Below are 19239 nucleotides of genomic sequence, written 5' to 3'. Positions count from 1 at the left end.
GCAACTTTTATGAGATTTGCATAGCATATTTTAATAGTTTTAAACGGGTATAGTATTGACTCATATTCTGGTCCCTACAAATATATTTCAATGTGTTTATAGATCTTAACTAATAAAAAGAATTCAGGAATTTATATTAATTTTATGGTTTTTAGTATATGCATATTTTATTGGGGTTTAGTTTAAAGGATAATTATTAAATATATTGTGTTATAACCCGGCCATATACTGACAATATACACAAATAAGCCTTAAAAAAGCAAATCTCATACATTTTATACTTTGCAGCTGGTATAAAAAGTAATTGGAAACACATTAATGGAAAAACTATTTTATAGTATACTATCCCTTTAATGATATTAATTTTTATTTATTTTAATTATATTTAAGTTAGGTGGTGTTAGGGTTAGACTTAGGTTTAGGGGTTAATAAATTTAGTATAGTGGCGGCGACGTTGGGGGCGGCAGATTAGGGGTTAGTAAATGTAGGTAGGGGGCGGCGATGTTAAGGGCGGCAGATTAGGGGTTAATAATATTTAACTAGTGTTTGCGATGCGGAAGTGTGACGGTTTAGGGGTTAATATGTTTATTATAGTGGCGGCGATGTCGGGAACGGCAGATTAGGATTTAATAATTTTATTTTAGTGTTTGCGATGCGGGAGGGCCTCGGTTTAGGGGTTAATAGGTAGTTTATGGGTGTTAGTGTACTTTTTAGCACTTTAGTTATGAGTTTTATGCTGTAACTACTGACTTTAGATTGCGTTATGAATCTTGCGGGATATGCTGTACCGCTCAATTTTTGGCCTCCAAGTAAAAGCTTGTAATATCGGCGCTATGGAAGTCCTATTGAAAAAAGACTTTACGCAAATTGCGTAAGTTAATTTGCGTTAATGCCAATAAAGGGTGCGGTGCCCCTAAACCTTCAAGACTCGTGATACCAGCGGTAGTGAAAAAGCAGCATTATGAGCCTTAACGCTGCTGTTTCACTCATACCGCAAAACTCGTAATCTAGCCGAATATTTCTAGTGAGTTGGTGAGATTGTAAAAAACTGGTAAGCTTGCCAGTCTAGAATAGTACTTGTCATAACGTAGTTTGTATTGTATTCTCAGCATTGAGGGTCCTAATAAAAATGCTGATTAATAACTGAACATCATGCTGCTAGTTTTGAAATTTGTTAGAGATTGTTATACATTAGGATCCCTGCCCTTAAAAGGTTTTGCCGTTACAATCACAGCTTTTTCAAAAGGTCAATTTGTAATAAAAGTTATGTTTTAACAAAGTAGCGTTACTCTCCCACATCGTGAAATGGGTGAATATATAGGAGACACAGAAGTGCTATTTAAGTGCATACTTACTTAGGTCAGTTTTTTCCTGACTCCACCGCTCCTGGCTCATCAGATGTATTTATCTAGGTCCCAGTTGTGTATTGCTGCAATGAAGCTGACTTTAAAAGGCCATAATAGTAAAAAAACAAAAAACTAATTCATTAAAAAAAACGAATTCATTGCTTGTAATTTTAAGACTATCAACCTTACACTTCTGTGTGTTTAATCCCCCAAAGTGTGCCACACAGGACCTGCAGAGCACTGCTGGTCCTGAGTGGAAATGGACGCTGATCCAATCAGCAGCAGAAGTTGTGCTATTTTTGCTTTAATAACTATGCATTCAACACCTTATAGATTATAGCTTTTTCTTATTGCACTTCTATTTCCCTTTAAAGGGAAAGTCAAAATTAAACTTTCATGATTCAGGTACAGAATGCAATTTTAAGACACTTTTATATTTAATTTTATTATCAAATGTACTTTGTTCCCTTGGTATCCTTTGTTGAAAAAGAATATCTACATATCCTCAGCAGCAACAATGGGAGATAGCTGGTGATTGGTGGCTACAAACATTTTTCTGTTGTCATTGGCAGAAAAGATAACTAGCTGGCTCTCAATATTGTGTTGCTGCTCTGGAGCTGACTTTACCAATGTGTTTAATCCCATTGTAGGGTTAAACACATAGCTAAATGCAAGAAGCAGAGCAATAACAAAATGCTCCTATTAGATTAGAGCATTTATCCTTTTATATCCCTTTGATGATTACAAACCCAGAATTGCCAGTAAATATCAGAGTGTATCAGAGTGAAATCTACCCAATAGATGGCACACATGGCCTTGCTCAGTTTAAAGGCTCCATTTGAGACATACAGAAGAATCTGTGAGAGGGGAGTTGAAGTTTGGATCACTAAACGTTCCACGTGCTTGGGAGGCAGCTTCTGTTTATTTTAGGGATCCTGACATAGGCTTCTGTATGGGGGCTGCATTATAGTGGCTCTGCAGCTCAGTCCATGTCTCTGTACACACAACACAGGGTCTTGTACAGTAGTTTTACTTTTTACTAAAGGAAGCTCACATCATCCAGCAGGAAAGGGGGTGTGGGAACTGGGAAGGGAAACACTGGAAGGAGAAGTACAAACTCGAATGTGGAAAGCTTCCAGCAGGATTGTGAGTCACATTGTATCTAGGCTGCTGCCAAACTTTGGGAGAGCTGATCTGACAGTCCCTGAGACATGATTTAGTTCCCATGACATTTAACCAGCAGCCTGGCTAAGGATCGGATCATGTGAGACCACAGGCTGAATAGCCACATCATGATCGAGCCAGATGGATATGAACGGAGACAGGTGGAGCCCTTGATCTTATCTAGCCTTGTATACTGCATTCTCCTTTTCTGGACCAAAGAGGCATCTGCCCTGGCCGACTTCTCAGGTAAGTGCAGGCAAGTTACTCGGCAGCTGCTACAGAATGATCACTCAAACTACAGGATATAAATGACACCTGCTGAGAGAAAAGCAACATATTAGTGTGAATTATTGTATTGGTTAAATCTACATCTTTTTATCATTTTATTTATAGAAAACAAATAGTTAAAAACGGAGTAAGACATTAAGAAGAAAGGATAAATTGCTGTCCCAAAAGAAAAAATAAAATACTTAGTGATATTTATGTTAGTTTCATAACTTGTGAACTTGTTTTGTATTGAGAGATTATGTTTAGGTTGTTATATGCAGAGAGCTTTCTTTTCTTTTAAAACCCCTGTGACTAAATGATTACAAATGTTTCAGAAATTGTGTGTTGTATCTTTGTTTGTTTGCTTTGGGTTTGGCTATTGACAATGCAGCCATTAAGTGCTCTTCATTTTAATATATATTGTCTTCATTTAGCTAAACCTGTTGCACATGGATTCCTGTATGCAGATGTTGTTTAACTGTTTGCAGTAAATCAATTGATAAGGTTTAGCTGAATTTTATGCAGTTTTTATACTGATTTGTCTCAAAAATAAGTTCATGGTTTATAAAGCCTTTTATTTACACATAGCTGGAAAAAGAATTAAATTCAATGTTTCTGTTAAAAGTGAGTTATTGTGGTATTTAGATAATAATAAATATTATGCCCACTGAACACACTATGTCAGTAGTTGTTTTGTGGTACAGATATGTCTGAAAGAGCACTGTTCTCTCATTTTCTCAAGATGATCAGAAAATGGTCCAGACCATTGATGCTTCTAATTTTTCTGTACTGCCTTTGATTGGCTGATCACTCAAATAAAGAGAACGGGTATAGGAAGTGCATTAGTTACAAAATAATGCATCCTCAATATAAATAACTCTTCTTTTCACAAGGAAATTATTTGCACCATAGGGAGCCAGGAGAATGCATTTGGGAAACAAATAAACTATGCATTGTGTAATGACTAGCAAGGGACATATAAATACATTACTATTTACTAATACTATTATTACTATTTCTGTTATGCATTTATGACTAAAAGTCAGTATGATCACATAGAGCATACAATTTAATTATTTTCCCCAATTTACTTCTGTTATCAAATTTTCTTCATTGTCATGTTATCCTTTGTTGAAAAAGCAGGAAGGTAAGTTCAGTAGTGTGCACGTGTCTGCAGGACTATATATGGCAGCAGATTTGCAACAATGTTATACATATAGCAAGAACACTAGATGGAAGCACTATTTCCTGTTATGTAGTGCTCCAGACTTGCTACCTATCTAGATATCTCTTAAAAAAGGATAACAAAGAATAAAGCAGATTTGATAAAAGAAGTAAACCAGAAACTTTTTTTTTTTAAATTGTATTCTCTATCAGAATCATGAAAGAAAAAAAATTGGGTTTCATGTCCCAAGATAGAGCCCCCAATCAGTGATGCCCTACAAAATGCAATATTGTACCACTTTGATGCCAAAAACACATATAGATGTTTGCAAATCACAACTTTAACATGCATGCTAACCTAATGGACCCGTTTACATTTAAAAGGATATAACAGTGAAATAAAAAAAAAACACTCTGATGTATTAGTACTTTTTTATTGCTTACTGTAAATGTGTTAAATACATAGTTAAAATCTGGTCAGGAGCTGCTACTCCTGAGGAGGATATAACTGGTTATTGGTGGCTACATACATATGCCACCCATGATTGACTCCCCGGGTTAAGGCCAGAACTGATAATGTATTGGACAGAGTGGTAAGAACACCACAATAAAGTGTATACCTAGAAGTACACCACCCCATTAACCACTTATAATAATAATGACCAAATCTATAACAAAAAAATGAGTTGCTGGTGTGCGGTATAAACCTGCAATGCAATAACCTTTACTTATTTTAATTTTCTTAAAGTTTGCTTATTTCCTGATCTCCGTTTTATGAGATTGAGACATATTCCAAGCATGAGAACATAAATGAGAAAGTAATCAAAAAGTCATTTGACCACAGCCTTTATGGCCCAAATATACACAATCAACATTGTAGCAAGGAGCACCAGTGTAGCAGTTTAAAAAGTAACATTCCTGCTTTTTCAAATAAAGATACCAATTGAACGAAGAAAAATTGATAATAGCAGTAAATTAGAAAGTTGTTTAAAATTGCATGCTCTATCTGAATCATGAAATACATTTTTGGGGGTTTACTAGCCAATTAAAAATAGCAACAAATCCAAGGCGATAAAACAATTATGAAAACAGACTTAGTATCGTCTGACGCATTTCAGCTTAGCGCCGTACTCCTAGCCATAAACTAAAATGCATAGGTAACTCGTTTAAAAAGAACCGCCTGTTCTCTAATTGGACAGTTTCCTTTTTTGAGCAATAACAAAAGTTCCGGTTGAGGCCTCAAGGTAAAAGTAAGAAATATAGTTTATTTGTTCATCATGGTAAAAGAATCACAGGAACAAGTGGGTAATCCTGCAGCTTAGTAAAAGTCTGACCGGTTTCAGTCTGGGTCCTGGGACCATAATCATAGACCGATAGCTGTCAGATGTGACAGCTATTTACACATACACAGACTTTTCCTCATTGGTTAAAAACAAACTAGCTCAGGATTAATTAGTTAAAAGCAAATTGGCTCAGGATTAACCCTATACTACCTCTCAGTAATTTAAGAACGGCAGACTGACATATACTAGCTCAAAGTTTCACTATAATTGCTAGTTGATATCTGGTAGTTAAAACAAACCAAGTTAACTTTGTTCAATACATATCAATATGAGATCAGACCTGCATGCAATGCAGTATTAACATAGGAAAACATTTTGGCCCCCTGCATGCTGAAAGAGAATAAAAACTCAGCAAGTTCATGGCTGTGTTTCAATGGCACATTCAGGTGTGTTAGAAGGGTATGCACCTCCGGTGATTATATTAATGTGTCCACACAATACAGGGGAGGAGTTTCAGACTAAAGGTGGTATAAATTGCAAAAGTACCTTCACCATCTATTTAGTGGAATGCACTCAGTGTTTAAAGCAATAGATATGTAGAATGACAAGAGAGGTTGGCACCCTTATTAGGGAACACCTTTCATACATCTCAGGGGAAAAAGCATGTTTGGCCCTATCTAGACACTTCATTGAGAAACATCAAAAAAAAATATCAAGACTTTAAGGTGGCAAGCGATAGAGCAAATCACTAGATCTCCTAGAGGAGGGGATAATTCCCCATACTGTGTAGGCAAAAGACCTATTGGAGCTTCAAACTCAGAAGTTTGGTACCATTGAGCTTACTCCGAGTTTGACATAATTAATTTCTGGCAGAAATAAAGTGTACAATTGTCATCTCTTGCCCCCCCATGCGTATTATTATCTTCGCCTATTAGCCTTCCCTTGTACTTGGTAGCCATATTATGTTATGTATATATGCATCTCGATATGTTAGGATTTATGATTATGTGTATGCCTGTATATTCTTAATGTATGTTTCAATTATGAGCATGACATAACTTTGAGACACCTAAGAGCTGCATCTATGCATCTACATATATAGGGTGCTTCAGGTGCATAGAATTGCATTTGAATATTGATGCTTTCCATATCATATCTGTTTACTGTATGTCATCTATTTTATGCTATGTATAGATATGATATAGAGTCTATGAATTCATTTACTTTATCCCTTTCATAAGTTACAGCATTCCATATGTTAATATTGCATTGCATGCAGGTTTGATCTCATATTGATATGTATTGAACAAAGTTAACTTGGTTTGTTTTAACTACCAGATATCTACTAGCAATTATAGTGAAACTTTGAGCTAGTATATGTCAGTCTGCCGTTCTTAAATTACTGAGAGGTAGTAAAGGTTAATCCTGAACCAATTTGCTTTTAGCTAATTAATCCTGAGCCAGTTTGTTTTTAACCAATCAAGAATAGTCTGTGTATGTGTAAATAGCTATCACATCTGACAGCTATCGGTCTATGATTACTGTCCCAGACCGAAACCGATCAGACTTTTACTAAACTGCAGGATTACCCGCTTGTTCCTGTGATTCTTTTACCATGATGAACAAATAAAGAATATTTTTTACTTTTACCTTGAGGCTTCAACCGGAACTTTTGTTATTGCTTATATATTGTGGATAGTGGGGCATCTACTCCGTTTCTGAAGCCTTGCTTTGCCTGTGGATACATTGTTTCCCCTTTGTGTATGATGAGCTGATGACATTAGGTTCTGGATAGGAGCAATTTCCTGTTGGCTGTTGGAGGTCACGTGGCAGCAAGTTCCGTGAGAGTCTATTGAGATGGCGAGTTTGGAGCTATTTTCAAAACGCATACATCACGGACATAATCAGCTGGCTATCCGACCGCACCAATTAGTTTTTGAACTGCCTAACAACCGGGTGAGTGAAGACTAGATGCATACGATACACCCAGATATATAGTCTATATTAGTCTTTCCCCTGCTCACACCATACGCTGCTTGCAATTGGCTGTTGTGCCTCCCTACAGTGTTGGTAGCAGAGCTAGCAGTGGTGGTTAGCGAGGGGTTAATTCCTTGTAATTGCATGTTAACCCTCTGATGTATTAGGGAGGTTTTTCTTATGTGAATATTATCTCTTAAATGCGTCCTTTTAAGTCTTACCCGGCATACCTGGCATTCTTCCTCTTTACATCCACCTGTTGTTATATCGATTTGGCTTTCCGACATCGCTATATATGCGCTTTCATATTTTACAGTTTCCTTTCTTGCCAGGATGTTTAACCCTGCATTGCAAATCTATAACAAGACAAGAGTAATTGAAGGAAAATAAAATATAACTTTTATTAATTGTAGGTTAAAATTGGTTAATTAAAATAAACTGAAATGGAAGTCAAGCACAATAATCTATGATGCATCGAATTAGTATCAATTTACGTACTCAAATGTATCACTAGCTTATATAGTATTGATCCAGGGGCGACTACATAAACACCGAAAAAAACTGGTAATGAGTTGTAGCTCCTGGGCTGACTCGTGTTTAACCCCTTTGCAACAAGTATTTGTGCAATTAAAACATTGTTTAAAGCAGGGCAGAGCTTGACAAACCCCTGTTTTTTAAAGGGACACTGAACCCATTTTTTTTCTTTTGTGATTCAGATAGAGCATGCAATTTTAAGCAACTTTCTAATTTACTCCTATTTTCAAATTTTCTTCATTCTCTTGGTATCTTTATTTGAAAAGCAAGAATGTAAGTTGCCAGCCCATTTTTGGTGAACAACCTGGGTTGTTCTTGTTGATTGGGGGATAAATTCACCAACCAATAAACAAGTGCTGTTCAGTGTACTGAACCAAAAATTGGCTGACTACTTAGATTAGATGCCTTCTTTTTCAAATAAACATAGCAAGAGAACGAAGAATAATTGATAATAGGAGTAAATTAGAAAGTTGCTTAAAATCGACCGCTCTATCTGAATCATGAAAGAAAAAAAAATTGGGTTCAGTGTCCCTTTAACTTTGTGGGTTATTCTCTGTCTATATCTATATACAAATCACACTGTCTGGTTCCTAAATATTATTACTGTCTCCTAAATTTTAAACAGATTTGTCTACCCCTTAACACCTTGTTTGCAACAGTTTTTTTTTCTCCAAAAGTTAAACTCCACCCACCATTTGCCTTATTTGGAGGAGCCAATCTGGGCTTTAGTCTACAGACAACAAGGCTAGCCACAGTCATTATGTTAGTATAATGTGCATTGTTTTGCATTTGTTATCAGTTAAAGCCAATTAGGGTTAGCCTTGGGAAGTCAGCAGGGTGCATTTCAAATTAAATTACATGAAAAGGGCAACACAAATAACAAAAGTGTATTGCAAAATTGTCAAATTGCTCTTAACTAAACATTTTATATAAAAATCTCAAGGTGCCCTTTTAACTACCAAATAACTACTATGCTACAATATGTTGCTTTCGTCTTTGGCAGCCAAAGGGGTTAATTGCTTAGTCATGCCTATTGTTATTCTCAGTTTTACATCTAGAGAGATTAGCTAGCAGAATTCTATATAGGGTCATTGATTTTTCCGCTCTACGTAACCCCAGTGATCTCTCCCTTCGGTCTCCTGTATGTGTTCTTATTGCACGTTCTTGGGCTTTCGCTAATCTCCCCCTCACCTGCTGTGAGAGAATGCATAAAACAACATTACATTTGCCCTTCAAGACCTTACCAGCCAGCACAGGATGGGAGTTTGCTATACATAAGTACTCACAGTACAAAGTCAGAACTCTCATCTTTGAAATGTATTTTGTAATGTAGATTATTTACATATCTGGTGATGTCACAGAAACAAATCTACTATAACAGGGTCTGCCAGTACTTTACAAGCCCTCTGCCCAACTAATACTCTAAAGGTACCATGTACCTGCCTCAGTTTATTAATTAGGTTTGATAAAAAAAGACTAATAATAATATGAACTAATAATATTATAAAAAAAGAGAAAACCTTATATGAGAACACTCACTCTCAGCCCTTCTGTCAGCTACATACCCACAATGATTAAGACTCATGCTTAGTTGCTTGCCTTGATGCCCCTAGACTTCTTACTCCTGCATTGGTAGCTGCCATACTGCCTGAAAGGCAGGCAGAAATGTGCCAAGTACAGCACCAAAATATAGTTCCCAATATTTTGCAGTTGGCACTGTTCTCCCCAGGACCTTTTTAGTGGGTGATTTTACTGGACACCTGGCTAAAATTTTAGCCAATATTAAGCTAAATTAGTTAATATTAAAAATGTTCTATTTTTCTTGCAAAATTATTATTAAATACGTTTATGTTAAATTATGCAATTAATTTGTGCTTTGGATAGCAGAAAATTATATAATATTAGAAAAAATGACACTGACCCCACACAGCTTATTCATATGGAAACCCGGCTGTCAAAAAATTTCTTTGGAGAACAGTGAGTTGGTATATGGGAGTAAGAGACTAGAAATGGTTCTTAACAGCCAGTGGCATGGCTGAGTGACCCAGAGGCAGAATGGGCTATGGAGTCAGTTGGGCTTTTTATTAGTGGGAACAAGGCTTGGTATTCTGGGGTGTGGTCAAATATTTCTGAGTGCATTTTAGATAAAGGGAGAGCCTTTCTCAGGAATCTCAACAACGCGTCTGGATCACACAATATCTGTCTCTGGTCTCTCAGTCCTGTTTCCAAATCACAGAGATTATCTCAGATCACTCAGCACTGCTTCTGGATCACACAAAATCTGTCTCAGGTGGCTCTGCGCTGCCTCTGGATCACCCAGAATCTGTCCCAGGTCTTTTAGCTCTGCTTCCAAATCACACAGATTCTCTCAGATCACTCATCGCTGCTTCTGGATCACACAGAATCTGTCTCAGGTGGCTCAGCGCTGCCTCTGAACTACACAGAATCTGTCTCAGGTCTCTCATTCCTGTTTCCAATACACCCAGAATCTCTCAGATAGTTTAGTGCTGCTTCTGGATCACACAGAATCTGTCTCAGATCACTCATCGCTGCCTCTGGATCACACAGAATCTGTCTCAGGTCTCTCATTCCTGTTTCCAATACACCCAGAATCTCTCAGATAGTTTAGCGCTGCCTCTGGATCACACAGAATCTGTCTCAGGTGGCTCAGCACTGCCTCTGGATCACACAGAATCTGTCTCAGGTCACTCAGCACTGCCTCTGGATCACACAGAATCTGTCTCAGGTCACTCAGCACTGCCTCTGGATCACACAGAATCTGTCTCAGGTCACTTAGCACTGCCTCTGGATCACACAGAATCTGTCTCAGGTCACTTAGCACTGCCTCTGGATCACACAGAATCTGTCTCAGATCACTCATCGCTGCCTCTGGATCACACAGAATCTGTCTCAGGTCACTCAGCACTGCCTCTGAATCACACAGAATCTGTCTCAGATCACTCAGCACTGCCTCTGGATCACACAGAATCTGTCTCAGATCACTCAGCACTGCCTCTGGATCACACAGAATATGTCTCAGGTCACTCAGCACTGCCTCTGGATCACACAGAATCTGTCTCAGATCACTCAGCACTGCCTCTGGATCACACAGAATCTGTCTCAGATCACTCAGCACTGCCTCTGGATCACACAGAATCTGTCTCAGATCACTCAGCACTGCCTCTGGATCACACAGAATCTGTCTCAGGTCACTTAGCACTGCCTCTGGATCACACAGAATCTGTCTCAGGTGGCTCAGCACTGCCTCTGGATCACACAGAATCTGTCTCAGATCACTCAGCACTGCCTCTGGATCACACAGAATCTGTCTCAGGTGGCTTAGCGCTGCTTCTGGATCACACAGAATCTGTCTCAGATCACTCAGCACTGCCTCTGAATCACACAGAATCTGTCTCAGGTGGCTCAGCGCTGCCTCTGAATCACACAGAATCTGCTCAGATCACTCAGCACTGCCTCTGGATCACACAGAATCTGTCTCAGGTGGCTCAGCACTGCCTCTGGATCACACAGAATCTGTCTCAGGTCACTCAGCACTGCCTCTGGATCACACAGAATCTGCTCAGATCACTCAGCACTGCCTCTGAATCACACAGAATCTGTCTCAGATCACTCAGCACTGCCTCTGGATCACACAGAATCTGTCTCAGGTGGCTCAGCACTGCCTCTGGATCACACAGAATCTGTCTCAGGTCACTCAGCACTGCCTCTGGATCACACAGAATCTGCTCAGATCACTCAGCACTGCCTCTGAATCACACAGAATCTGTCTCAGGTGGCTCAGTGCTGCCTCTGGATCACACAGAATCTGTCTCAGATCACTCAGCGCTGCCTCTGGATCACACAGAATCTGTCTCAGGTGGCTCAGCGCTGCCTCTGAATCACACAGAATCTGTCTCAGGTGGCTCAGCACTGCCTCTGGATCACACAGAATCTGTCTCAGATCACTTAGCACTGCCTCTGAATCACACAGAATCTGTCTCAGGTCACTTAGCACTGCCTCTGGATCACACAGAATCTGTCTCAGGTCACTTAGCACTGCCTCTGGATCACACAGAATCTGTCTCAGGTCACTTAGCACTGCCTCTGGATCACACAGAATCTGTCTCAGGTAACTTAGCACTGCCTCTGGATCACACAGAATCTGTCTCAGATCACTCAGCACTGCCTCTGAATCACACAGAATCTGTCTCAGGTCACTCAGCACTGCCTCTGGATCACACAGAATCTGTCTCAGGTCACTCAGCACTGCCTCTGGATCACACAGAATCTGTCTCAGGTGGCTCAGTGCTGCCTCTGGATCACACAGAATCTGTCTCAGGTCACTCAGCACTGCCTCTGGATCACACAGAATCTGTCTCAGGTGGCTCAGCACTGCCTCTGGATCACACAGAATCTGTCTCAGATCACTCAGCACTGCCTCTGAATCACACAGAATCTGTCTCAGGTCGCTCAGCACTGCCTCTGGATCACACAGAATCTGTCTCAGGTGGCTCAGTGCTGCCTCTGGATCACACAGAATCTGTCTCAGGTCGCTCAGCACTGCCTCTGGATCACACAGAATCTGTCTCAGGTGGCTCAGCGATGCCTCTGGATCACACAGAATCTGTCTCAGGTCACTCAGCACTGCCTCTGGATCACACAGAATCTGTCTCAGGTCACTCAGCGATGCCTCTGGATCACACAGAATCTGTCTCAGGTCACTCAGCGATGCCTCTGGATCACACAGAATCTGTCTCAGGTCACTCAGCACTGCCTCTGGATCACACAGAATCTGTCTCAGGTCACTCAGCACTGCCTCTGGATCACACAGAATCTGTCTCAGGTCACTCAGCGATGCCTCTGGATCACACAGAATCTGTCTCAGGTCACTCAGCACTGCCTCTGGATCACACAGAATCTGTCTCAGGTCGCTCAGCACTGCCTCTGGATCACACAGAATCTGTCTCAGGTGGCTCAGCGCTGCCTCTGGATCACACAGAATCTGTCTCAGGTCACTCAGCGATGCCTCTGGATCACACAGAATCTGTCTCAGGTCACTTAGCACTGCCTCTGGATCACACAGAATCTGTCTCAGGTGGCTCAGCACTGCCTCTGGATCACACAGAATCTGTCTCAGGTCACTCAGCACTGCCTCTGGATCACACAGAATCTGTCTCAGGTCACTTAGCACTGCCTCTGAATCACACAGAATCTGTCTCAGGTCACTTAGCACTGCCTCTGGATCACACAGAATCTGTCTCAGATCACTCAGCACTGCCTCTGGATCACACAGAATCTGTCTCAGGTGGCTCAGCACTGCCTCTGGATCACACAGAATCTGTCTCAGGTCACTTAGCACTGCCTCTGGATCACACAGAATCTGTCTCAGGTGGCTCAGTGCTGCCTCTGGATCACACAGAATCTGTCTCAGGTGGCTCAGCGCTGCCTCTGGATCACACAGAATCTGTCTCAGGTCACTTAGCACTGCCTCTGGATCACACAGAATCTGTCTCAGGTCACTTAGCACTGCCTCTGGATCACACAGAATCTGTCTCAGGTCACTTAGCACTGCCTCTGGATCACACAGAATCTGTCTCAGGTCACTTAGCACTGCCTCTGGATCACACAGAATCTGTCTCAGGTCACTTAGCACTGCCTCTGGATCACACAGAATCTGTCTCAGGTGGCTCAGCACTGCCTCTGGATCACACAGAATCTGTCTCAGGTGGCTCAGCACTGCCTCTGGATCACACAGAATCTGCTCAGATCACTCAGCACTGCCTCTGAATCACACAGAATCTGTCTCAGGTGGCTCAGCGCTGCCTCTGAATCACACAGAATCTGTCTCAGGTGGCTCAGCACTGCCTCTGAATCACACAGAATCTGTCTCAGGTGGCTCAGCACTGCCTCTGGATCACACAGAATCTGTCTCAGATCACTCAGCACTGCCTCTGGATCACACAGAATCTGTCTCAGATCACTCAGCACTGCCTCTGAATCACACAGAATCTGTCTCAGGTGGCTCAGCGCTGCCTCTGGATCACACAGAATCTGTCTCAGATCACTCAGCGCTGCCTCTGGATCACACAGAATCTGTCTCAGGTGGCTCAGCACTGCCTCTGGATCACACAGAATCTGTCTCAGATCACTCAGCACTGCCTCTGGATCACACAGAATCTGTCTCATGTCACTTAGCACTGCCTCTGGATCACACAGAATCTGTCTCAGGTCACTTAGCACTGCCTCTGAATCACACAGAATCTGTCTCAGGTCACTCAGCACTGCCTCTGGATCACACAGAATCTGTCTCAGATCACTCAGCACTGCCTCTGAATCACACAGAATCTGTCTCAGGTGGCTCAGCGCTGCCTCTGAATCACACAGAATCTGTCTCAGGTCACTCAGCGCTGCCTCTGGATCACACAGAATCTGTCTCAGGTCACTCAGCACTGCCTCTGAATCACACAGAATCTGTCTCAGGTGGCTCAGCGCTGCCTCTGGATCACACAGAATCTGTCTCAGGTCACTTAGCACTGCCTCTGAATCACACAGAATCTGTCTCAGGTGGCTCAGCACTGCCTCTGAATCACACAGAATCTGTCTCAGGTGGCTCAGCACTGCCTCTGAATCACACAGAATCTGCTCAGATCACTCAGCACTGCCTCTGAATCACACAGAATCTGTCTCAGGTCACTCAGCACTGCCTCTGGATCACACAGAATCTGTCTCAGGTGGCTCAGCACTGCCTCTGAATCACACAGAATCTGTCTCAGGTGGCTCAGCGCTGCCTCTGGATCACACAGAATCTGTCTCAGGTCACTCAGCACTGCCTCTGGATCACACAGAATCTGTCTCAGGTCACTTAGCACTGCCTCTGGATCACACAGAATCTGTCTCAGGTGGCTCAGCGATGCCTCTGGATCACACAGAATCTGTCTCAGGTGGCTCAGCGATGCCTCTGGATCACACAGAATCTGTCTCAGGTGGCTCAGCACTGCCTCTGGATCACACAGAATCTGTCTCAGATCACTCAGCACTGCCTCTGGATCACACAGAATCTGTCTCAGGTGGCTCAGCACTGCCTCTGAATCACACAGAATCTGTCTCAGGTGGCTCAGCACTGCCTCTGGATCACACAGAATCTGTCTCAGGTCACTCAGCACTGCCTCTGAATCACACAGAATCTGTCTCAGGTCACTTAGCACTGCCTCTGGATCACACAGAATCTGTCTCAGGTCACTTAGCACTGCCTCTGGATCACACAGAATCTGTCTCATGTCACTTAGCACTGCCTCTGGATCACACAGAATCTGTCTCAGGTCACTTAGCACTGCCTCTGGATCACACAGAATCTGTCTCAGGTCACTCAGCACTGCCTCTGAATCACACAGAATCTGTCTCAGGTGGCTCAGCACTGCCTCTGGATCACACAGAATCTGTCTCAGGTGGCTCAGCGCTGCCTCTGGATCACACAGAATCTGTCTCAGGTCACTTAGCACTGCCTCTGGATCACACAGAATCTGTCTCAGGTCACTTAGCACTGCCTCTGGATCACACAGAATCTGTCTCAGATCACTTAGCACTGCCTCTGGATCACACAGAATCTGTCTCAGATCACTCAGCACTGCCTCTGAATCACACAGAATCTGTCTCAGGTGGCTCAGCGCTGCCTCTGAATCACACAGAATCTGTCTCAGGTGGCTCAGCGCTGCCTCTGGATCACACAGAATCTGTCTCAGGTGGCTCAGCACTGCCTCTGGATCACACAGAATCTGTCTCAGGTCACTCAGCACTGCCTCTGGATCACACAGAATCTGTCTCATGTCACTCAGCACTGCCTCTGAATCACACAGAATCTGTCTCAGGTCACTCAGCACTGCCTCTGAATCACACAAAATCTGTCTCAGGTCACTTAGCACTGCCTCTGGATCACACAGAATCTGTCTCAGGTCACTTAGCACTGCCTCTGGATCATACAGAATCTGTCTCAGGTGACTCAGCGATGCCTCTGGATCACACAGAATCTGTCTCAGGTGGCTCAGCACTGCCTCTGGATCACACAGAATCTGTCTCAGGTGGCTCAGCGCTGCCTCTGGATCACACAGAATCTGTCTCAGGTGGCTCAGCACTGCCTCTGGATCACACAGAATCTGTCTCAGGTCACTCAGCACTGCCTCTGGATCACACAGAATCTGTCTCAGGTCACTCAGCACTGCCTCTGGATCACACAGAATCTGTCTCAGATCACTCAGCACTGCCTCTGAATCACACAGAATCTGTCTCAGGTGGCTCAGCGCTGCCTCTGAATCACACAGAATCTGTCTCAGGTCACTCAGCACTGCCTCTGGATCACACAGAATCTGTCTCAGATCACTCAGCACTGCCTCTGAATCACACAGAATCTGTCTCAGGTCACTTAGCACTGCCTCTGGATCACACAGAATCTGTCTCAGATCACTCATCGCTGCCTCTGGATCACACAGAATCTGTCTCAGGTCAGTCAGCACTGCCTCTGAATCACACAGAATCTGTCTCAGGTGGCTCAGCACTGCCTCTGGATCACACAGAATCTGTCTCAGGTGACTCAGCACTGCCTCTGGATCACACAGAATCTGTCTCAGGTGGCTCAGCGCTGCCTCTGGATCACACAGAATCTGTCTCAGGTCACTTAGCACTGCCTCTGGATCATACAGAATCTGTCTCAGGTGACTCAGCGATGCCTCTGGATCACACAGAATCTGTCTCAGGTGGCTCAGCACTGCCTCTGGATCACACAGAATCTGTCTCAGGTGGCTCAGCGATGCCTCTGGATCACACAGAATCTGTCTCAGGTCACTTAGCACTGCCTCTGAATCACACAGAATCTGTCTCAGGTCACTTAGCACTGCCTCTGGATCACACAGAATCTGTCTTAGGTCACTTAGCACTGCCTCTGAATCACACAGAATCTGTCTCAGGTCACTTAGCACTGCCTCTGGATCACACAGAATCTGTCTCAGGTCACTTAGCACTGCCTCTGAATCACACAGAATCTGTCTCAGGTCACTTAGCACTGCCTCTGGATCACACAGAATCTGTCTCAGGTCACTTAGCACTGCCTCTGGATCACACAGAATCTGTCTCAGGTCACTCAGCACTGCCTCTGGATCACACAGAATCTGTCTCAGGTCACTTAGCACTGCCTCTGGATCACACAGAATCTGTCTCAGGTCACTTAGCACTGCCTCTGGATCACACAGAATCTGTCTCATGTCACTTAGCACTGCCTCTGGATCACACAGAATCTGTCTCAGGTCACTTAGCACTGCCTCTGGATCACACAGAATCTGTCTCATGTCACTTAGCACTGCCTCTGGATCACACAGAATCTGTCTCATGTCACTTAGCACTGCCTCTGGATCACACAGAATCTGTCTCAGGTCACTTAGCACTGCCTCTGGATCACACAGAATCTGTCTCAGGTCACTCAGCACTGCCTCTGGATCACACAGAATCTGTCTCAGGTCACTTAGCACTGCCTCTGGATCACACAGAATCTGTCTCAGGTCACTCAGCACTGCCTCTGGATCACACAGAATCTGTCTCAGGTGGCTCAGCACTGCCTCTGGATCACACAGAATCTGTCTCAGGTGGCTCAGCACTGCCTCTGGATCACACAGAATCTGTCTCAGGTCACTTAGCACTGCCTCTGGATCACACAGAATCTGTCTCAGGTGGCTCAGCGCTGCCTCTGGATCACACAGAATCTGTCTCAGGTCACTTAGCACTGCCTCTGGATCACACAGAATCTGTCTCAGGTCACTTAGCACTGCCTCTGGATCACACAGAATCTGTCTCAGGTGGCTCAGCGCTGCCTCTGGATCACACAGAATCTGTCTCAGGTCACTTAGCACTGCCTCTGGATCACACAGAATCTGTCTCAGGTCACTTAGCACTGCCTCTGGATCACACAGAATCTGTCTCAGGTGGCTCAGCGCTGCCTCTGGATCACACAGATTCTGTCTCAGGTCACTTAGCACTGCCTCTGGATCACACAGAATCTGTCTCAGGTGGCTCAGCACTGCCTCTGGATCACACAGAATCTGTCTCAGGTGGCTCAGCACTGCCTCTGGATCACACAGAATCTGTCTCAGGTGGCTCAGCGCTGCCTCTGAATCACACAGAATCTGTCTCAGGTGGCTCAGCACTGCCTCTGAATCACACAGAATCTGTCTCAGGTGGCTCAGCACTGCCTCTGAATCACACAGAATCTGTCTCAGGTGGCTCAGTGCTGCCTCTGGATCACACAGAATCTGTCTCAGATCACTCAGCACTGCCTCTGGATCACACAGAATCTGTCTCAGATCACTCAGCACTGCCTCTGGATCACACAGAATCTGTCTCAGGTGGCTCAGCACTGCCTCTGAATCACACAGAATCTGTCTCAGGTGGCTCAGCGCTGCCTCTGAATCACACAGAATCTGTCTCAGGTCACTCAGCACTGCCTCTGGATCACACAGAATCTGTCTCAGGTGGCTCAGCACTGCCTCTGGATCACACAGAATCTGTCTCAGGTGGCTCAGCACTGCCTCTGGATCACACAGAATCTGTCTCAGGTCACTCAGCGCTGCCTCTGGATCACACAGAATCTGTCTCAGGTGGCTCAGCACTGCCTCTGAATCACACAGAATCTGTCTCAGATCACTCAGCACTGCCTCTGAATCACACAGAATCTGTCTCAGATCACTCAGCACTGCCTCTGAATCACACAGAATCTGTCTCAGGTGGCTCAGCACTGCCTCTGGATCACACAGAATCTGTCTCAGGTGGCTCAGTGCTGCCTCTGAATCACACAGAATCTGTCTCAGATCACTCAGCACTGCCTCTGAATCACACAGAATCTGTCTCAGGTGGCTCAGTGCTGCCTCTGGATCACACAGAATCTGTCTCAGATCACTCAGCACTGCCTCTGAATCACACAGAATCTGTCTCAGATCACTCAGCACTGCCTCTGAATCACACAGAATCTGTCTCAGGTGGCTCAGCGCTGCCTCTGAATCACACAGAATCTGTCTCAGATCACTCAGCACTGCCTCTGAATCACACAGAATCTGTCTCAGATCACTCAGCACTGCCTCTGAATCACACAGAATCTGTCTCAGGTGGCTCAGCGCTGCCTCTGAATCACACAGAATCTGTCTCAGATCACTCAGCGCTGCCTCTGAATCACACAGAATCTGTCTCAGATCACTCAGCGCTGCCTCTGAATCACACAGAATCTGTCTCAGGTCACTTAGCACTGCCTCTGGATCACACAGAATCTGTCTCAGGTGGCTCAGTGCTGCCTCTGGATCACACAGAATCTGTCTCAGATCACTCAGCACTGCCTCTGAATCACACAGAATCCGTCTCAGATCACTCAGCACTGCCTCTGGATCACACAGAATCTGTCTCATGTCACTTAGCACTGCCTCTGAATCACACAGAATCTGTCTCAGGTGGCTCAGCGCTGCCTCTGAATCACA

At 43.7% G+C, this 19239-nt stretch overlaps 1 protein-coding gene across 2 annotated transcripts in view; it reads left to right on the top strand.

Moving 5' to 3' along the window:
- The first annotated feature begins 2367 nt into the window (after nucleotides 1-2367).
- Nucleotides 2368-19239, top strand: part of EVA1C (eva-1 homolog C) — a 246102-nt gene continuing 229230 nt past the window's right edge. For both annotated transcript variants that reach the window (XM_053705972.1, XM_053705971.1), the window contains exon 1: nucleotides 2368-2756. In XM_053705972.1, coding sequence (XP_053561947.1) covers nucleotides 2639-2756 — 118 coding nt within the window. In that variant the 5' untranslated portion in view covers nucleotides 2368-2638. The remainder of the gene's footprint in view (nucleotides 2757-19239) is intronic.

Source organism: Bombina bombina, chromosome 3, assembly GCF_027579735.1.
Source record: "Bombina bombina isolate aBomBom1 chromosome 3, aBomBom1.pri, whole genome shotgun sequence".
NCBI lineage: Eukaryota > Metazoa > Chordata > Amphibia > Anura > Bombinatoridae > Bombina > Bombina bombina.
Note: the sequence above shows the minus strand (reverse complement) of the source record. Positions and strands in the feature narration are given on the sequence as shown.